General features: G+C 44.4%; 1 protein-coding gene across 6 annotated transcripts in view; it reads left to right on the top strand.

Moving 5' to 3' along the window:
- The window catches only part of LOC110489714 (dipeptidyl aminopeptidase-like protein 6), a 342826-nt gene that overhangs the window by 314402 nt on the left and 5770 nt on the right, over positions 1 to 22654 (top strand). For 5 of the 6 annotated variants that reach the window (XM_021562496.2, XM_021562499.2, XM_021562498.2 and 2 more), the window contains 15 exons: positions 4466 to 4620; positions 5736 to 5833; positions 6278 to 6401; positions 6489 to 6527; positions 8423 to 8530; positions 8916 to 9007; positions 12973 to 13020; positions 13660 to 13778; positions 14982 to 15029; positions 17256 to 17354; positions 19512 to 19581; positions 20164 to 20358; positions 20879 to 20933; positions 22005 to 22104; positions 22492 to 22550. In XM_021562496.2, the coding sequence (XP_021418171.1) occupies positions 4466 to 4620; positions 5736 to 5833; positions 6278 to 6401; positions 6489 to 6527; positions 8423 to 8530; positions 8916 to 9007; positions 12973 to 13020; positions 13660 to 13778; positions 14982 to 15029; positions 17256 to 17354; positions 19512 to 19581; positions 20164 to 20358; positions 20879 to 20933; positions 22005 to 22104; positions 22492 to 22550 (1409 nt within the window). Of the gene's footprint in view, positions 1 to 4465; positions 4621 to 5735; positions 5834 to 6277; positions 6402 to 6488; positions 6528 to 8422; positions 8531 to 8915; positions 9008 to 12972; positions 13021 to 13659; positions 13779 to 14981; positions 15030 to 17255; positions 17355 to 19511; positions 19582 to 20163; positions 20359 to 20748; positions 20859 to 20878; positions 20934 to 22004; positions 22105 to 22491; positions 22551 to 22654 lie in introns of those variants that run through there. The other variant, XM_036943908.1, reaches the window with a different exon arrangement.

Genomic DNA, 22654 nt, shown 5'->3' with positions numbered 1-22654 from the left:
AGTACTGGAGCAGACAACATCCTGAAATATGATGGGGCCCAGGTATAGAACCAGTACTGGAGCAGACAACATCCTGGAATATGATGTGGCCCAGGTATAGAACCAGTACTGGAGCAGACAACATCCTGAAATATGATGTGGCCCAGGTATAGAACCAGTACTGGAGCAGACAACATCCTGGAATATGATGTGGCCCAGGGATAGAACCAGTACTGGAGCAGACAACATCCTGAAATATGATGTGGCCCAGGTATAGAACCAGTACTGGAGCAGACAACATCCTGAAATATGATGTGGCCCAGGGATAGAACCAGTACTGGAGCAGACAACATCCTGGAATATTATGTGGCCCAGGTATAGAACCAGTACTGAAGCAGACAACATCCTGAAATATGATGTGGCCCAGGGATAGAACCAGTACTGGAGCAGACAACATCCTGGAATATTATGTGGCCCAGGTATAGAACCAGTACTGGAGCAGACAACATCCTGAAATATGATGTGGCCCAGGTATAGAACCAGTACTGGAGCAGACAACATCCTGAAATATGATGTTGCCCAGGGATAGAACCAGTACTGGAGCAGACAACATCCTGAAATATGATGTGGCCCAGGTATAGAACCAGTACTGGAGCAGACAACATCCTGAAATATGATGTGGCCCAGGGATAGAACCAGTACTGGAGCAGACAACATCCTGAAATATGATGTGGCCCAGGTATAGAACCAGTACTGGAGCAGACAACATCCTGAAATATGATGTTGCCCAGGGATAGAACCAGTACTGGAGCAGACAACATCCTGAAATATGATGTGGCCCATGGATAGAACCAGTACTGGAGCAGACAACATCCTGAAATATGATGTGGCCCAGGTATAGAACCAGTACTGGAGCAGACAACATCCTGAAATATGATGTGGCCCAGGGATAGAACCAGTACTGGAGCAGACAGTATCCTGGAATATGATGTGGCCCAGGGATAGAACCAGTACTGGAGCAGACAACATCCTGAAATATGATGTGGCCCAGGTATAGAACCAGTACTGGAGCAGACAACATCCTGAAATATGATGTGGCCCAGGTATAGAACCAGTACTGGAGCAGACAACATCCTGGAATATGATGTGGCCCAGGTATAGAACCAGTACTGGAGCAGACAACATCCTGAAATATGATGTTGCCCAGGTATAGAACCAGTACTGGAGCAGACAACATCCTGAAATATGATGTGGCCCAGGTATAGAACCAGTACTGGAGCAGACAACATCCTGAAATATGATGTGGCCCAGGGATAGAACCAGTACTGGAGCAGACAACATCCTGGAATATTATGTGGCCCAGGTATAGAACCAGTACTGAAGCAGACAACATCCTGAAATATGATGTGGCCCAGGGATAGAACCAGTACTGGAGCAGACAACATCCTGAAATATGATGTGGCCCAGGTATAGAACCAGTACTGGAGCAGACAACATCCTGAAATATGATGTGGCCCAGGTATAGAACCAGTACTGGAGCAGACAACATCCTGAAATATGATGTGGCCCAGGTATAGAACCAGTACTGGAGCAGACAACATCCTGAAATATGATGTGGCCCAGGTATAGAATGGGTACTGAAGCAGACAACATCCTGAAATATGATGTGGCCCAGGTATAGAACCAGTACTGGAGCAGACAACATCCTGAAATATGATGTGGCCCAGGTATAGAATGGGTACTGAAGCAGACAACATCCTGAAATATGATGTGGCCCAGGTATAGAACCAGTACTGGAGCAGACAACATCCTGAAATATGATGTGGCCCTGGTATAGAACCAGTACTGGAGCAGACAACATCCTGAAATATGATGTGGCCCAGGTATAGAACCAGTACTAGAGCAGACAACATCCTGAAATATGATGTGGCCCAGGTATAGAACCAGTACTGGAGCAGACAACATCCTGAAATATGATGTGGCCCAGGTATAGAACCAGTACTGGAGCAGACAACATCCTGAAATATGATGTTGCCCAGGGATAGAACCAGTACTGGAGCAGACAACATCCTGAAATATGATGTGGCCCAGGTATAGAACCAGTACTGGAGCAGACAACATCCTGAAATATGATGTGGCCCAGGTATAGAACCAGTACTGGAGCAGACAACATCCTGAAATATGATGTGGCCCAGGTATAGAACCAGTACTGGAGCAGACAACATCCTGAAATATGATGTGGCCCAGGTATAGAACCAGTACTGGAGCAGACAGCATCCTGGAATATGATGTGGCCCAGGGATAGAACCAGTACTGGAGCAGACAACATCCTGAAATATGATGTGGCCCAGGTATAGAACCAGTACTGGAGCAGACAACATCCTGAAATATGATGTGGCCCAGGTATAGAACCAGTACTGGAGCAGACAACATCCTGGAATATGATGTGGCCCAGGTATAGAACCAGTACTGGAGCAGACAACATCCTGAAATATGATGTTGCCCAGGTATAGAACCAGTACTGGAGCAGACAACATCCTGAAATATGATGTGGCCCAGGTATAGAACCAGTACTGGAGCAGACAACATCCTGAAATATGATGTGGCCCAGGTATAGAACCAGTACTGGAGCAGACAACATCCTGAAATATGATGTGGCCCAGGTATAGAACCAGTACTGGAGCAGACAACATCCTGAAATATGATGTGGCCCAGGTATAGAACCAGTACTGGAGCAGACAACATCCTGAAATATGATGTGGCCCAGGTATAGAATGGGTACTGAAGCAGACAACATTCTGAATTATGATGTGGCCCAGGAATAGAACCAGACCAGTGTCTGGCACTCTTGATAGGAGCTGTGTGTGTATGGCCTCTGGAGTTTTAGCTGGTATTGCACTTTTTGCACACTGAGACGCTTTTGTTTGTATTTGTTTACGGTGGTACGTACGCTTATTTTCTGAAAAATATAGCAGTAAACAACTGTGTGTGTGTGTGTGTGTGTGTGTGTGTGTGTGTGTGTGTGTGTGTGTGTGTGTGTGTGTGTGTGTGTGTGTGTGTGTGTGTGTGTGTGTGTGCGTGCGTGCGTGCGTGATATCCTATCTATGCTCTCAGGCAGGCAGTTCAGTTGAATCTCTCGTGCTTCAACTGTCATATACCAGTGGGGCTTAGTTCTAATACGTATCACCACCCCCCCTATTGGACGGGACTCATCTTGCACCACGTGTTCTTTGCCTCAATTGACATTCCTCTGAATCTCACCAAGTCCTATCACACCTTGTCTTTGTCAAAATGTCTCAACATAGGAAGCACTACTCTTATCATAGCATATTATTTTTGATCAGTTAATGGTTGTTGAATTGTGTCCCGGTGAAGAAAGATATGTCCTTCCTTCTCCTCCTCATTAGTTTGGCCCACCTGATTCTGTCACATTACATTCATTAACTTCTATTGCCCACCTGCCTAAGTAACAGGGCGGCTCATGCATAAGTCATATCTGTGTTAGGCAGTGAATAATTTAGAGTCAGAACAGCGAGTCTGTGAACCAGGGAGAATGGAGGAGTGTGACACTTCTCACCTGGGTAATCATAGCTAGGGAGATAGAAACGGCTCTCAAAGGACATGGAAACAAAGGTGGGTTCACACACACACACATTTGAAATACTTTATTTGAATCCACAAATCACATTACATCAAGAAGGTTTTGGATAGATAGACACTGAAGGATGCAAGGATACACATACACACAGGAGATGTAGCGCTGTGTCAGACCACTAATTTCCTCCTCAAGCTAAATGCAATTAATGCACACGCACACACACCCACACTTTATCATCTGGGTGGGGATTGATGCAGAAAAGATTACAGATTCAGTGTTTTTCTGCACGTGGGCGTGCCTGTGTGTGTGTGTCTTCACCTGGAACTACATATCAATAGAGCCCCCTCTGGTATATAGTGTGTGTCCTGTCATTCATATCAACCTGCACAATTTCAAACACACACATGCTCTGTAGGGACGCACAGAGGTCTCAGGTTTTTGATTAAGTAAGCCAAGTTCCAACAGCATTCTTTCTATGTGCCTCAGCAGCAGAAAAGGGGTTACACACAAACAACCACACTCCAATTTCCCTGCATACAACACACTGTTGCACCTGACTGGGAAATTACTTTTCCTGTTCCCTTTCCTGGTATGGCTCTCGATTGGTCGATGTTCCTCGCTTGTGAGATTAAAAGCAGTGTTTTGATTTATGGCCGGAACATACAGTACTCCTCATTTTAGGGATGTTATGACAGCGTTGAGCCAAACTGACTCTGCATTGCAATTAATGTTTGGGTTAGTATTTAATATAACCAACGTATCTGATGTAGGTCTGCACTGGGCCTTGAAATGTGATTCCATTGAAACACAGAGTAGGTTTCTGTAAGGGTTTCATCATTTTCATTATTACTGAAAACGAAAGGACATTTCTCTCCGATTATTTTCCAGAGGAGATCTTCCAGACCCATATTGCCCACTGGTGGTCTCCGGACGGTGCCCGGCTGGCATATGCCACCATCAACGACACCATGGTGCCCAAGATGGAGATCCCCATGTTCACAGGAACTACTTACCCTACTGGGAGGGAGTACCACTACCCTAAGGTTAGAACAGTATGATTACTAACCTAGTACTGACTGAAAACCACTACCCTAAAAGCCAATTTATGCTTGATCCGAAAAAGTGGTCGGAGCCTTCGTGTAGAGTGTGTGACAAAATTGCGGAGCCTCTGGAGGCATGCAGAGGCCACATCGAGCTCCGTACCTCATTGCCATGCACCTCTTACATGTTGTAATAATGGCTGCGTAGCTCCGCATTGACATGATTGGTTGACGGTAGGTGGGGGACGGTACGTCCTGTATAAACACAAACTCACTTCCTTGACAACTTCCTTCACAATAGAACAGTATAATTACTAACCTAGTACTGACTGAAACCCACTACTCTAAGTGAACAAAGGGACTAGGGCTAGGAGGAATGGGCTGTAAGTTAGGGTCAGGACTGTTGCTGTCACCGTGGTGCATCGGTCAGAATGCAAAAGGAGATGGAGATGAGGAGTCCAGGGTTAGGGGTATTTATTATACACAGTGAACAACAGAGGCACATGGGGGGGGGGGGGGGGGGGGGGTTAGGAGTTGGATGGAATTCAAATAATCAAAGCTCGATGATGAGCTGGTTATTTTAATCAGCCGTGTAGTGCTGGGGCAAAAAACAAAACATGCACCCGGGGGTGTGGGGGCCCAGGACTGAGTTTGGGAAATGTTTTAGGATGTGGTGGCTGTCTCATATTACACACAAAGGAAGGAAGGGTGCGCCGTACCATCACCAAACATGAACCATTACTAGTATATAGAGAGGAGCATGCTGCTTTTGTGGGAAACAGAAGAGTGAGGAGAGGTGATTAGGGAGTGGGAACAGGTGTGGAGGGAAGGGGCGTGGCCTAGGATAATTGGAAGCAATTGGTCCTGTGGTTGCCGTGACCCTTCACAACACTAAGGTTATAGCAGTATGATTACTAACCTATTACTGACTGAAAACATGCACTCTACTGTGCAACACTACACTGCAGAAAATTGTACCACCGCTCAAAGGTACGTTATCATTAAACACACATAAAGGTAAAACAAACTATCTTGGGAAATGGGAAAATATACCAGCATGGAGTTATTGATGGAATTTGAACTCATATAGTCTCTCTGTCCTCTTTTCCTCCATGCAGGCTGGGGAGGAGAACCCAGTCATCTCTCTGTATGTGGTCAACCTGAATGGGCCCCTGCACACCATGGAGATGAGGAGGCCTGAGGACCAGAGGATGGGGTACACCCCCCCACACAGCACAACACACAACACCAACCTCAGATACAATACTACTCAACTGCTAACAGTAGATAGGTTTAATACATTTGACATTTAACAGACTCATATCCAAAGTGACTTACAGGAGCAATTAGGGTTAAGTGCCTTGCTCAAGGGCACATCAACAGATTTATCACCGAGTCGGCTTGGGGATTTGAACCAGTGACCTTTCGGTTTACTGGCCCAACACGCTTAACCGCTAGGCTACCTGCCTCCCCACTACTAATACTGCTACTACTACTATATATAACATGGTTATATACCCTTATGGCTTTCAAAGGGATGAGCTCTGTTACACATGCAATATGTCAGTAAGACATTCCTACTCCTTTATTCTAGACATTGTATTTGCATGAATAAATGCATAGTCACAATAACACTCTTGTTTTGTTTTGTGTTGGACAGAGAGTACTATGTCACCATGGTGAAATGGGCGACTACCACCAAACTGGCAGTGAACTGGTTAAACAGAGCCCAGAACATATCCATGCTGACTCTGTGTCAGGCCACCACTGGCGTCTGCACCAAGGTGTGTGTCTGTGCGTCTGTTTTTCAGCCCACTTCATTGACTTTTCATCTGCTTTTCATTGACTTTTCTTTCAAATTGTCTGTTTAGAAACACGAGGACGAGAGCGAAAGTTGGCTACACAGGCAGGTAAGAAACCAACAAGATTCAATACAAACAATGTCTTAGTGCTCTTAAAGGTAGAGCGAAATGACGTCACAACAAGGAGCACCGCAGATATTGAGATGAGCGAGATGCAAGACACTCTCACACAGTCACACACAGTGTCGTTGCATGGCCACGGGTTCGCTTCATGCTCTTCACAGCGCAGTAGCCACGGGACCAAAACAGTGGAGAAGTTGAGCCTCACTCTTCAACAGTCTTAGTTGTTGAGAAAATTGACCCACTATGCTGTCTACTTTCTGCATCCACGTCATATCGCTGATTCTACCTTTTATCTTCTAGATCTTTTTCGCAGTGCTACAGAGTGGAATGCCACTCCATCATTTCTAGATATGTTAGAAATATGTTTATACATGTGTATATATAATCTCATCAAAAGAAGAAATGTCCTCTCACCGCCAACTGCGTTTATTTTCAGCAAACTTAACGTGTAAATATTTGTATGAATATAAGATTCAACAACTGAGACATAAACTGAACAAGTTCCACAGCCATGTGACTAACAGAAATGTAATAATGTGTCCCTGAACAAATGGGGGTTCAAAATCAAAAGTAACAGTCAGTATCTGGTGTGGCCACCAGCTGCATTAAGTACTGCAGTGCAGCTCCTCCTCATGGACTGCACCAGATTTGTCAGTTCTTGCTGTGGGATGTTATCCCACTCTTCTACCAAGGCACCTGCAAGGTCCCGGACATTTCTGGGGGGAATGGCCCTAGCCCTCACCCTCCGATCCAACAGGTCCCAGACGTGAACAATGGGATCGAGATCCGGGCTCTTCGATGACCATGGCAGAACACTGACATTCCTGTATTGCAGAAAATCAAGCACAGAACGAGCAGTAAAGCTAGTGGCATTGTCATGCAAGAGGGTCATGTCAAGATGAGCCTGCAGGGAGGGCACCACATGAGGGAGGAGGATGTCTTCCCTGTAATGCACAGCGTTGAGATTGCCTGCAATGACAACAAGCTCAGTCCGATGATGCTGTGACACACCGCCCCAGACCATGACGGACCCTCCACCTCCAAATCGATCCCACTCCAGAGTACAGGCCTCGGTGTAACGCTCATTCATTCGACGATAAACACGGAGAGACAAAACCCAGACTCATCAGTGAAGAGCACTTTTTGCCAGTTCTGTCTGGTCTAGCGAATTTGGGTTTGTACCCATAGGCGACGTTGTTGCCAGGGATGTCTGATGAGGACCTGCCTTACAACAGGCCTACAAGCCCTCAGTCCAGCCTCTCTCAGCCTACTGCGGAAAGTCAGAGCACTGATGGAGGGATTGTTCCTGGTGTAACTCGGGCAGATGTTGTTGCCATCCTGTACCTGTCCCGCAGGTGTGATGTTCGGATGTACCAATCCTATGCAGGTGTTGTTACACGTGGTCTGCCACTGCGAGGACGATCTTTGTCCTGTCTCCCTGTAGCGCTGTCTTAGGCGTCTCACATTATGGACATTGTAATTTATTGCCCTGGCCACATCTGCAGTCCTCATGCCTCCTTGCAGCATGCCTAAGGCACATTCACGCAGATGAGCAGGGACTCTGGACATCTTTCTTTTGGTGTTTTTCAGAGTCAGCAGAAAGGCCTCTTTAGTGTCCTAAGTTTTCAGAACTGTGACCTTAATTGCCTACCGTCTGTAAGTTGTTAGTGTCTTAATGACCGTTCCACAGGTGCATGTTCATTAATTGTTTATGGCTCATTGAACAAGCATGGGAAACAGTGTTTAAACCCTTTACAATGAAGATCTGTGAAGTTATTTGGATTTCTACGAATTATCTTTGAAAGACAGCGTCCTGAAAAAGGGATGTTTTTTTCTGCTGAGTTTGTGTGTTCTATGTGTGTTATATGACTGGTGTGCAGAATGAGGAGCCGCTGTTCTCCAAAGATGGTCTGAAGTTGTTCTTCACCAGAGCCATCCCACAGGGAGGCAGGGGCAAGTTCTTCCACATCTCCATGTCCATCACACAGGTACTGTATACTCCCCTTCTACACACTCTCTTCTGTGTTCTGCACGAGGGCTTCCATACACTAGAATTGCTGCCTATAGCATAGCATAGACAACAGCCACTTCCGTAATATCTTCCATCACAAGTAGCACAGAAGTCAGTTCAACTAAGTGTGCACTCCTAACATGACAAGAAGACATTGAGTCCAGTGATTTTTAACATGCAGTATATGTATCTCCCTTTCCTTTCCCTCCCTCTCTCTCCCTCTCCCCTTCCCTCTCCATTTCCCCCTCCCTCTCCTTCTCTCTGTCTCTCTCCCGCTCCCCTTCCCTCTCTCTCCCACTCCCTCTCCTCTCTCTCCCCTTCCCTCTAACTCCCCGTTCCTCTCCTCCCCCCTCTCTCTCCAGCCCAACACCAGCACAGACACGCTGCAGTCAATCACGTCTGGAGACTGGGATGTCACCCAGGTCCTAGCCTACAACGAGGACAGCCAGCTAATGTGAGCTCCCTGACCCAGCTGGGCCACACACACACACACACACACACACACACACACACATGCACTCGCATGTAGTATATACACACATTTATGCTGTAATTATGAAACAAACACCCACCCACAAAACCTAAAGCAAACAATTCAACAAACCCCTCTCTCCCCTCTCTCTCTTTCGCTCTCCCTCTCTTTCTCCCCCATCTCTCACCCCCCTCTTTCTCTCCTCTTCTCGCTTCCTCCCCCTTCGCTTCCTCTCCCCTCTTTCTCTCTCTCCCCCACCCTCTCGCTCTACCCTCCCACCTCTCTCTCTTTCTCTCCCCTCCCACCTCTCTCTCTCTCAACCCCCCCACCCTCTCTCTCCCCCTATATCTCTCCTCTCCCCCATCTCTCTCTCTCTCTCCCCTCCCCCTTTATCTCCCCCTATCTCTCTCTCCCCCTATCTCTCTCTCCCCACTATCTCACTGTTGGTATAATTTCATTATTTCCAATTTGTTTTCATTAATTGAATTCACTTAGTCTATTTTATGAGAATTTGTAAGATTCTTATTTGCATAAAATAGACGGAGACCAGTCTTATCAAAATTAGATAATAGTATTTATTATCGGAGCGCGCTGCCGTGTAACCACGAACAACAGTTTATATACAAAATATGACATCACAAGTTCTAGAATGAATGTCCTCCTCCCGACCAAGACAGAGCAAGTTTAGAAGTTCATTCCGACCCACTAGCGCACACACAGGACACACAATAAAACTGAATTAACTCTTGACCCCTCACCATTATCGATCACCACTTAGATGACAGTTCTAGTTAACAGAAAACCTGGGAATGCACTCACTGCCTTATCTAAAATACCCCAGAGCTAAGTTTCGTTGGTTCAACCATAGGTTAAAGACCTTTTCTGTTTACTGAAAAACCCCCACTTCCAATATTCTCCAACCTGACTAGAATGGTATATATCTTATTTAATTACCCCCTGTTTCAGGCTCCACAATCCCTCACTTATGAATTCATATTGTTAATCAGATATAATAAAACAGAGTATAAGTTTACTTAGTTACAGTTCTATTTAAAATGGGGACATTGTTTTGTCATTTATTCATAAAATTCCTAACACTCGCTCTCCCCCCATCTCTCTCTTCCCTAAATCTCTCTTTCCCCCATCTCTCTCCCCTCTCGCTCTCTCCCTCCCCTTTCTCTCTCCCCTTCTCTCTCTCCCTATCTCTCTCACCCACCTCTTGCTTCCTCACCCCTCTCTCTTGCTCTCTTTCTCTCTCCCCTCCCCCCTCTCTCTCCCCCTCCGCACTCCCCTTCTCTCTACCCCTCCGCACTCCCCTTCTCTCTCCCCCTCCCACTCTCTCTCCCCTCCCTCTCTTTCTCTCCCCTCTCTCTCTCCCCCTCCCCTTTCCCTCTCTCTCTCTCCCCACTCCGTATCTTTCTCTCTCTCAATTCAATTCAATTCAAGGGGCTTTATTGGCATGGGAAACATATGTTAACATTGCCAAAACAAGTGAAGTAGATAATATACAAAAGTGAAAGAAACAATAAAAATAAACAGTAAACATTACACTCACAGAAGTTACAAAAGAATAAAGACATTACAAATGTCATATTATGAATATATACAATGTTGTAACGGCTGCTGTCCCTGTACAGGGATCAACATCAGCGGACATCAGAATCAGAAATTTCAGAGTGACAACTAATAGTACTCGATACAACTCAAACTTTCATTAAAACACACATGCAGGGTACTCAATTAAAGCTACACTCGTTGTGAATCTAGCCAACATGTCAGATTTTTAAAATGCTTTTCGGCGAAAGCATGAGAAGCTATTATCTGATAGCATGCAACCCCCGAAATACACAAAGGGGACGTAAACAAAATAATTAGCGTAGCCGGCGCTACACAAAACGCAGAAATAAAATATTAAACATTCATTACCTTTGACGAGCTTCTTTGTTGGCACTCCTATATGTCCCATAAACATCACAATTGGGTCTTTTTTTCGATTAAATCCGTCCACGTATACCCAAAATGTCCATTTATGAAGCCCGTCTCATCCATGAAAAAGCACCGTTCCAAAACGCACTGTCATTTTTTTTTATTAAAAAAAATTACCTATAAACTTTGACAAAACACTTCAAACTACTTTTGTAATCCAACTTTAGGTATTAGTAAATGTTAATAATCGATCAAATTGATCACGGGGCGATCTGTTTTCAATAGCAGCACGTTTTGAAATCATGGTCCACATTCTCTCTTTCATAACTTCCTGTGGTGTGCTCGACGACAGGAAGTGCCTATTCCTCATTTTACCAAGGATTAATTTAAAATCAATTGACAGTACTGGAAGCTGTAGGCATTGTAAACAGGGCCCCATCTATTTTCCCTTGTCATAGACAATACAGAGACTGGCGGAGGGATATTTTTGGGGGGTTTTTTGTGAACAGTTTTCCTTGGGATTTTTTCTGCTAAACGCGTACTGTTATAGTCACAGACATGATTTAACCAGTTTTATAAACTTCAGAGTGGTTTCTATCCACACATACTAATCATATGCAGATACTATATTCCTGGCATGAGTAGCAGGACGTTGAAATGTTGCGCGATTTTTTTTTAAAAGCTGCAAAAATGTGCAGCCTCTTTAACAGGTTTTAAAGTACAAAAGGGAAAATAAATACACATAAATATGGGTTGTATTTACAATGGTGTTTGTTCTTCACTGGTTGCCCTTTTCTTGTGGCAGCAGGTCACAAACCTTGCTGCTGTGATGGCACACTGTGGTATTTCACCAAGTAGATATGGGAGTTTATCAAAATCGGGTTTCTTTCGAATTCATTGTGGATCTGTGTAATCTGAGGGTAAATATGTGTCTCTAATATGGTCATACATTTGGCAGGAGGTTAGGAAGTGCAGCTCAGTTTCCACCTCATTATGTGGGCAGTGTGCACATAGCCTGTCTTCTCATGAGAGCCAGGTCTGCCTACGGCAGTCTTTCTCAATAGCAAGGCTATGCTCACTGAGTCTGTGCATAGTCAAAGCTTTCCTTAAGTTTGGGTCTGTCACAGTGGTCAGGTCTCTCTCTCTCTCCCCACCCTTTCTCTTCCTCTCTCTCGACCCCTCTCCTCTCCCCCCTCCCCAACTCTCTCCATTCCCCCCTCTCTCTTCTCTCTCTCTGTAACCAAAGCTAGCTCAGCTACAGCTCACCTACAAAAGTTACTTTGAGGTGTGAACTTGTTTCTGCCAGATTTGTTCCTGGCCTACTTTAGTAACAAAAAAATGCAAAGCCTCTGCATCTCTCTGACATCATATTTAATTTATGTTACATCCCTTCGAGTGGCAAGACTATGCTACTGTTGGAACTGTCTGCACTCTAGCTGCTTATACCTACCCAAGCCGACATGTTTCTGTTGAACTGTACTGCTGGAATCTTTACACTAACCTACTTTCAATCTCACTTCATAGACTCCTTACACTTTGTGACTAATGCAATGTTTCAGTGATGTAATGTTGCGTGCACACATGCATTTGTTATATTATATATTAGTTTAACATACAGTACCAGTAAAGAGTTTGGACACAACTACTCATTCAAGGGTTTTTCTTTATTTTGACTATTTTCTACATTGTAGAAAAATAGTGAAGACAGACATCAAAACTATGAAATAACACATATGTAATCGTGTAGTAACCAAAAATTTGTTAAAAAATCAAAATATATTTAATATTTGAGATTCTTCAAAGTAGCCACCCTTTGCCTTAATGACAGCTTTGCACACCCTTGGCGTCCACATATGTGGAGATCATCTGTTCACCTACTCTGCATCTCACAAATACACGGCGGTTGGAACCAAAAATCTCTTATTTGGACTCAGCCCAAAGGACAGATTTCCACCGGTCGAATGTCCTTTGCTCGTGTTTCTTGCACATCCAACTTTAAATGTTTATTATGTATCTTGCAGATACTTCTTGAGTACTGAGGATGATCCGAAGCGAAGGCACCTCTACAGGTAACACATACATAGCTCTGTAATGTAACTGTCTGTAATGCTGTTCTCTTCTGTTGTGCCTAGCTCTGTTGCCCACCACCCAAAAGACATGGGTTCTTTTGGTTTCACTTGGTTACAATTTCGGTGGCTTTTGGCCTGCAGGCTTTGAGGGGCTTTGCTCCACGTCTGAATAATAATCTAGGAGAAAGACTTCAAGATTCACATTGTATTAGTCGTATGTACAGGATTCACATGGTCCAACATATTGCTCATGTGCATGTTCCTTCTCGACAACGCAACAACAATAAGAAATATCAAAAGATAAGAATACGAGCATAAAGTAAATGGCTCAGTAGAATATAATAAACATTTTAGCATAAGTATAATACAGGAAAGCACAATTTATAGTCCAATATTTACATGTGTTTTGGGGAAGGGGGGGATGCGGGGCAGGTAAGCCCAGCGGTTAAGTGCATTGGGCCAGTAACCGAAGGTTCACTGGTTCAAATCCCAAGCTGACTAGGTGAAAAATCTGTACATGTGCCCTTGAGCAAGGCACTTAACCGTAATTGCTCCTGTAAGTCGGTCTGGATAAGAGCGTCTGCTAAATGACCCCCCAAAAAATGGGATTGGCTGAGTGTCCTCTTGTTGTGTTTGTAGTGCGGACACGGTGGGCCCCTTCAACAGACGCTGTCTCTCCTGTGACTTCTACGAAAGCTGTGGCTACGTCAAAGGCTCCTTCAGCCACAACATGAGCCTCTTCCTCCTCAGCTGCAAAGGTGGGAGACACCGGTTGGTCAGTCTGTCCATGGGTTGGTTTGTCTGTCTCTCCCCAAGTGAACCTTTGGCCTCTCACTTCTTTCTGAGAGACGCACTAGTAAAGACACAATGAATTCAATGCATGTGTTGGTGACGGATGATATTTGGTCACAAACTCAATCATTTGTGCAGTGTATTAATGCCTCTACCAGAACTCCTGCATTATTTCAACATGTGGCTACGGGTCCAATAGCAGCATCCCAAAGATTGTCATCCTCTCACTGAACTCCCTGGAACCACACAGGACAGCCGGGTTTTCTGAACCTGTCTCTACCTCATTCACTTTTAATCCCTCATTCCCCTACTGCCTCTTGCCCGCTTTCATTTATTTGACGGGATTGTGATATGATTACAGCTCTGTGAGAGATTGCCTGGCCTACTTTGCAGACTCGGAGCCGCAAATGTTTGTTTCTAGAATGTTCACAATTTGCTAAGTGCATCTATCATTTCATTATGTGTCCCTTCCTAGTGCACCGCTGTGTTTAGGAGACCGAGAGTGAGTGTTTCTACAAGGGCTTGTTTGTTTGGAAGCCAGCTCCTGAACACTGCAGAAATTATTTGGGTTGTGTTCAATTAATTGGATAAGCTAACAATAACAAGCAGGTCTGGACTACATAGTTTGTGCTTGTAGAAAACATGTGAAGTAAAACATTATTTGTAGAGGTTTGAGTCTGTTCTCTGCAAGCAGATAATGTCAGGCTTTCAGACTTTAATCAATTATGTTTTGATGTTGTGTCTGAACTTTTCCAATGGCGTAAACCATGGGTTTGGGGTTTTGAAAGAAAAAAGAAACTTTGAGGCTGGACTATATTGTGTCTCAGTCTTCTATCGTCAAATGGCACCTTAATATTGAGTTCAAATGATTCGATTCTGAATTTTTTTGCAAGTCTTTTTGCAAGTCTAGATAGAAATGGATAATTAAATCATCCTTTCCCGTTCTCTCGCTTTTCCTAGAACTGTGGACAGTGGGGATACATTTTGAAACATGCAGTCATTTGTACATAAGATGGAGCCACAGAATGTACTCATAAACCCAGACAGAGATGAGACAGAGTAGTGCCACCACAAACTAATGGACACGTATCTTGGTTTCAATGCAAGAGAAATGCCTGATGCTGATGTCTTTTTTTGTCCTCTTTGTTTTTGTTTTGGTCTTTCTCCAGGCCCTGATGTCCCGTTTGTAGCCGTGTACAGCACACAGGACAGACAGAGTGAGTCTTCCAGTTAGGATTCTGTTTGGATTCTTTCAAATAAATAATTGGTCATCAAATGAAATCATTCACACCCTGTTTATCTATCAAACACCCACCACACAAACACACACTGCATGATCTTCCTCTTTCTTTCCTCTATTGTTAATATCCAGCATACACACACACACACACGCACAAACACATACACCCACCACACATACACACACACACAAACACATACACCCACCACACATACACACACTGCATGATCTTCCTCTTTCTTTCCTCTATTGTTAATATCCAGCATACACACACACACGCACAAACACATACACTAGATCCATTATACTGAGATCTTATTTCTGACTTGCCATGTAACTGTCAGGAAGCAGATGATACTTGCTAAGTGGGGTGTACACTACACAATTTTAGCCCTGATTTAGCTGTCCCAGACAAGTTTTTTGAGATTGGAGAGGTGAGCGGGTCAGAGATGCAATCTGAGGGCTACCGATCCCGTCTTTTAGCTGTCCGAGATGTCCCGATATTTTCAAACATGTTTGATTTTATCGGCACAGAATCTGCGATGCTCTTGTAGTGTGAGATGTGCAACGTCATGTTTTGTGAACGACGATCAGAAATAGCCAATGAGAGCTCGCCAGAGAAGAAGCCAGTGAGATGACGTTGTTTCACATCACTCAAAATGTGTAGACTCTCGAGCAGGAGCAATGACTACTACTGGTTTGTATTTGTCTTTAACCAAAGCCCCAAAGTGTCAAATCGTTACAGCTCTAAAGTTCACCAGCAATGTTATTCAATTAAAAATGTTGCTAGATATTTCAACTCTATATGGCAAGTGGGAATGTCTGACTGGAAACTTATGAGGCAGCTTTGAGCCACAGCTCGTTCTAGCTACGGTATGTTAACAATCTAATCACATCATTGTTTTGGCAAGAGAATGTGGCGGTATGGAGAATCCTCACGACCAACTGAAGAATCTGGTAGTGTGTGACCCCCGTCTTTGCCACTTTGTTAAGTGTGCACACCACTGCGTTGGCAAGACAAAAATACAAATGGTTGTTTAATGTGAGAGGCTCAGCGATGTTAGGATTTTGAAAGTGGCGTAGTGGACACTCAGCATTAGAGGGACACCATGGGGGGCGGGACACTCACAAACACACCTAGGACATCCACTCCTCTTCATGAATAGACATCATCCCGGAAATACAGTTCTTTATTAACACCGTAGAAAGTAAACATCTGTATCTATCTCTGTTTACCGAGCATTTACAGACCACAGAATTAATGCCCTCCCCTCCATTCCTGATTCACAATATGACCACCCACAGCCATGTGACCTCATCAAACAGGCACAGCATACCAAGACTTTGACAGCACAGCAAGGCCACCTCTGCTTTCTGCTGAGTCACTGTTTACAGCCTTTGCCCAGTGTGTTGGCAGCCATACTGATTACATTACCTAGCTGGATGGATGTCCTCATAACAACATGACCTTCCCACTGTAATGAAAGACTATACCGTGTTTGTTTACTGCTGGTTACAGCATGTACACTTGGAAGAATAGCCACAACTATGTGTACAAAGGGGACTAGATAGCCTACTCTGCAGTCATATTTTACTGCATATATTTCAGTTTAGAGGCCAAGGGAGAAAACTAAAGGTACTTTTGGCAGGAACTCTGCTTTCTAACTGGAGCCCTAAAAGTTATTCTGAAATGTACATGCTGTTGTGGGGGGAATAACAACCTGGATGCATTTTCTGTAAACTGTGTACTCTGCAGCGAACACACACACACACAGACAAGGTCAAAGAGAAATACCTCTTACAACCAGTCAGACAGTCAGGAGAGAACTCTCTCCCCGACCAAAACACCCACTCATTTTGTTACTAGTCCAATCTCAGTCTCAGCATGCCAAGATAAGCCTCTTTAAGGCTCGTCTCTCTGTAGCCAGCCATTCTGAAGTCTTCATTGATATTTACAGCCTACATTGCTGTTCTGTCTTTATCACGGTGTGTCAGTGCAGGGAGGGAGGGAGGGATGTCTCTACATTCTGGCAATTTCCTTCTGTCCTCTGTAATGTCTCTTGTTGTAAGCATGGCTTCATCACAACTTCCAGACCAACATTCTTCCACAACCCCCTTTGAACATCTACAGTACGTGCCCTTAGACCATGGTAGCCATAGCAACCTCAGCCATAGACTAAGGCCATGATGTTTGTCACTGCAGAGGTGTTTGACCTGGAGACCAATGAGAATCTGAGGATTAGGCTGGACTCCATGCAGATGCCCCACGTGGAATACAAGGAGATCACCATGGAGGATTACAGTATGTTATGTTCCACTCTAACGCTAAGGGAGATTTCAACAGCAGAGCTGTCTTTTAAAGTCTGTTTTGTTCAGATGAACAGATAATGAAGCTGATGAACAAATGAGAATTGTGTCGTGGCAGTATAATCATATCATTACACATACTATCAGGAATCAAGATGAGACCAAAGTGCAGACTGTGTGAAGTAACCATGTTTATTGTAACCACAGGGCAGGAAAATGACAGATCAAGGCAGGCAGGGGTCAATAATCCAGAGCAGAGGTCAAGGTACAGGATGGCAGGCAGGCTCAGAGACAGGCAAGCTCAGAGACAGGCAGGCAGGCTCAGAGACAGGCAGGCTCAGAGACAGGCAGGCGGGTACAGGGTCAGGACAGGCAAAGGTAAAGGTAAAAAACCAGGAGGACGAGAAAAAGAGAGACTAGGGAAAACCAGGCGCTGAGACAAAACGCTGGTAGGCTTGAACAAACAAGACAAACTGGCAACAGACAGAAAAAAATGGTATAAATACAGTGAGGGAAAATAATATTTGATCCCCTGCTGATTTTGTACGTTTGCCCACTGACAAAGAAATGATCAGTCTATCATTTTAATAGTAGGTTTGTTTGAACAGTGAGACAGAATAACAACAAAAAAATCCAGAAAAACACATGTCAAAAATGTTATAAATTGATTTGCATTTTAAAGGGAAATAAGTATTTGACCCCCTCTCAATCAGAAAGATTTCTGGCTCCCAGGTGTCTTTTATACAGGTAACGAGCTGAGATTAGGAGCACACTCTTAAAGGGAGTGCTCCTAATCTCAGTTTGTTACCTGTATAAAAGACACCTGTCCACAGAAGCAATCAATCAATCAGATTCCAAACTCTCCACCATGGCCAAGACCAAAGAGCTCTCCAAGGATGTCAGGGACAAGATTGTAGACAAGGCTGGAATGGGCTACAAGACCATCGCCAAGCAGCTTGGTGAGAAGGTGACAACAGTTGGTGCGATTATTCGGAAATGGAAGAAACGCAAAAGAACTGTCAATTTCCCTCGGCCTGGGGCTCCATGCAAGATCTCACCTCGTGGAGTTGCAATGATCATGAAAACGGTGAGGAATCAGCCCAGAACTACACGGGAGGATCTTGTCAATGATCTCAAGACAGCTGGGACCATAGTCACCAAGAAAACAATTGGTAACACACTACGCCGTGAAGGACTGAAATCCTGCAGCGCCCGCAAGGTCCCCCTGCTCAATAAAGCACATATACATGCCCGTCTGAAGTTTGCCAAAGAACTTCTGAATGATTCGGAGGACAACTGGGTGAAAGTGTTGTGGTCAGATGAGACCGAAAGGGAGCTCTTTGGCATCAACTCAACTCGCCGTGTTTGGAGGAGGAGGAATGCTGCCTATGACCCCAAGAACGCCATCCCCACCGTCAAACATGGAGGTGGAAACATTATCCTTTGTGGGTGTTTTTCTGCTAAGGGGACAGGACAACTTCACCGCATCAAAGGGACGATGGACGGGGCCATGTACCGTCAAATCTTGGGTGAGAACCTCCTTCCCTCAACCAGGTTATTGAAAATGGGTCGTGGATGGGTATTTCAGCATGACAATGACCCAAAACACACGGCCAAGGCAACAAAGGAGTGGCTCAAGAAGAAGCACATTAAGGTCCTGGAGTGGCCTAACCAGTCTCCAGACCTTAATCCCATAGAAAATCTGTGGAGGGAGCTGAAGGTTCGCGTTGCCAAACGTCAGCCTCCCTCCTGAGATGTGTGCAAACCTGGTGGCCAACTACAAGAAACGTCTGACCTCTGTGATTGCCAACAAGGTACTAAGTCATGTTTTGCAGAGGGGTCAAATACTTATTTCCCTCATTAAAATCAATTTATAACATTTTGGACATGCGTTTTTCTGGATTTTGTTGTTGTTATTCTGTCTCTCACTGTTCAAATAAAACTACCATTAAAATTATAGACAGATCATTTCTTTGTCAGTGGGCAAACATACAAAATCAGCAGGGGATCAAATACTTTTTTCCCTCACTGTACACAAGGGATAATCGGGGAAGATGGGCGACACCTGGAGGGGGGTGGAGACAAGCACAAGGACAGGTGAAACAGATCAGGGCGTGACACATACTGATCACTTTCTCTTGTTGTTGTGTAGCACTAACGATGCAGATCCTCAAACCTGCCAGCTTTGTGGACTCATCTCACTATCCTCTGCTCCTCCTCGTGTGAGTACACACACACACACACACACCTGCTCTACTATAAAAGCTAGCTATCCATCTCCACAGTTTCTCATCAGCCGTTGACACAGAGGTCTTCACCTCCTCTGTGCCATGAACAGGTTGCCTCATCAGGAGAGATAATTACCCTCCGACTCAGTGCTTTAATCAGGGCTATTCATCTAAGGCAGAGATGTGGCAACTCTCTCTCCTTCGCACTACCAGTAATTACGCTGCCAATGAAAAGGTCTCCATTCCCCCTTTAATTAACCCTCCTCTCCTTTCCTCCACTATCACACCATCTCACTCCATGCCCTTGCCTGCAGGTTGGTGAAACACACACTAGACTAGATTCTTCAGTCCCTGTCTCTAGTCTTTTCACCCTGGCTCACCTCTGGATGAAGTGGCATTACTATAAAGACAATGTGTCATTTTCTCTATATCTGCTGTATGAGGACACACCTCCAGTTTAAAAGGGACCGTGAGAGGTGTGTGTGTGCATGTGTAGTTATTTATTTTAGGGAGTGAGTGAGTGAGAATGATGGGTTAATAAGGACTAAACATGCCGCCTTCCCTCGTCGTCACCAGTGACAGCACCCCTGGTGGTCAGATGGTATCAGAGCTGTTCCAAATGGACTGGGCCACGGTGTTGGTGAGCAGCTTCGGGGCCATGGTGTTACGCTTCGACGGGCGGGGCAGCGGCTTCCAGGGGACCAACCTGCTGCACCGCGTCCAGAGGAAGCTGGGCGTGTTCGAGGAGAGGGACCAGCTGGAGGCCCTCAGGTAGGTACCTTCAACTGCGGCCTGATTCTCCACCCTTCTCCTAAGTGGTGCGCTTGCAGTCATGGATTTAAAAGCATTGGATTGGTGTAATAATTGCTGGAGGGTGTTTCCATTATTGTTAAATCCATGATGGGAAGTGTGAGGCCTTGGACTTCTCTGTCACAAGACAGACTACCCTAACACTGTCATATGAACTGAAGAGCAGCCAATCGGCAGAGGTCTGGAAATGTGTAGTGATTTGACATGTGTAAAGGAAAAATAATTTATTCACACACTCTTAGGTAACTAACGTTTAGGCAGCTGAGGCTATAAAGTGTGTGGCTAAATTATTGTTATGTTCCGCCAGCCTGTACCTCGCCAAATCAGGATTTTCTCCTTTCTATATTACAGCCGGGTGCTAACGAGCTATGACATGGACAGCTAGCAAAATAACTGAGCAGAAACACTTGGAAGGGGTACTCAGGATCAGGAATCTTCATTCTGAGATGAAGTAATCCACATCGTATTTCTTGCATTTCAGTATAATATCTAAAGAGCCCTACGTTGACAAGACCAGGATTGGAGCTTTCGGCAAAGTAAGATACTTTTTTTCTCCTGATAATTATGAGGTTAATTGGTTGCATGTAGTTACATCTGAAGTGGATAATGTTCCCTTGAACCCCTTGTATTTTTCAGTATCTATCTGCCAACTCTGATGTGCTAACTAACCACCCTTGTTTTAAGTATAGAAATCACTAGGGAGGCTCTTGAATCTTGCTCGTTCATATCAACATATTGAGTGTCATATTAAAATTGCCAGCTACACTCTTCAACTGAAGTGCAAGCTGTCAATGACAGCTACAGTGTTTATGCCTACTCTGTGTGTTTTTCTTATGTACTGCATTGCTGGAATTGTGTGTTGAAAATAAATAGGAAAAAGACAGATCAGATGTGTGCTGCGAGCTCAACATTTACCTTTGGACCAAATAGATATAGTTTTAATAGATTCTGACACCTCTGATAGGATGTTCATGAAGAGAAGCTTAATTCTGTTGCCTCTGGCCAAGTCCTCCTACTGGCTGCTGATGTATTAGAGAGTCCAGAAGGCCAAAAATTATTTGAAACTAATCATCCATAACATTTTTTTTTTTTTTTTTTTACCTTTATTTTACTAGGCAAGTCAGTTAAGAACAAATTCTTATTTTCAATGACGGCCTAGGAACAGTGGGTTAACTGCCTGTTCAGGGGCAGAACGACAGATATGTACCTTGTCAGCTCGGGGATTTGAACTTGCAACCTTTCGGTTACTAGTCCAACACTCTAACCACTAGGCTACGCATTATGGAGGAAGCTGCAACTTGCAGTAATGGACATGGGATATTTCATATTACTCATTATCAGGGGCATTGCCAAATAGCCTGGTCCCAGATCTGTTTGTGCTCAATGTGTTGAATAGCATGACAATGACCATAGGAGTTGGCAAGACAGCACAAACAGATCTGTGACCAGGCTAATGATCTACTGCTCTTGGGTCTCCAAACTCAATCTTTAAACTGAGCTTGAAATGGGTATCTGTCTGTAGGCAGCAGTTAGAGAAACCTTGTGTTGATATAGGATTTCTGCTTTCCGTCTGTCTGTCTGTCTGTCTGTCTGTCTGTCTGTCTCAGGTTTATGGAGGCTATGTGACCAGCCTGTTACTCAGCGCCGAGGATTCCCCGGTGAAATGTGGTGTAGCCCTCTCACCCATCACAGACTTTGACCTATACGGTAAGGTGTGTGTGTGTGTGTGTGTGTAAATGCTTCTTATCAACATGATGGAGCAGACACCCCTCCCACGCCAACACTACAATGCTTATTTTCCACCATAATTTGCAAATAAATTCATAAAAAATCCTACAATGTGATTTTCTGGATTTTTTTTCTCATTTTGTTTGTCATAGTTGAAGTGTACCTATGATGAAAATTACAGGCCTCTCCCATCTTTTTAAGTGGGAGAACTTGCACAATTGGTGGCTGACTAAATATGTTTTTGCCCCACTGTTTATCATGCTAAATGAGGGTTATTAGCACTAGCGTTTCCCCACCTTATTTGAAACCACTACGTCCCTTGATAGGATCTAATGAATTGATTCCTTTTGACAACCTCTCTTCCAGCATCAGCTTTTTCAGAGAGATACCTGGGAATGCCCAAGCCTGACCCAAGAGCATATGCGGTATGCCTTCTTTATTCAGCCTTCACTTGAACTTCATGTATGAGCTGTGTTTTTCTATTGGCTTGTAATATAACATCAGTGTAATACTGTGTATCATAAAATAT

This window comes from Oncorhynchus mykiss, chromosome 15, assembly GCF_013265735.2.
Source record: "Oncorhynchus mykiss isolate Arlee chromosome 15, USDA_OmykA_1.1, whole genome shotgun sequence".
In the NCBI taxonomy this organism is placed as follows: Eukaryota; Metazoa; Chordata; class Actinopteri; order Salmoniformes; family Salmonidae; genus Oncorhynchus; species Oncorhynchus mykiss.
Note: the sequence above shows the minus strand (reverse complement) of the source record. Positions and strands in the feature narration are given on the sequence as shown.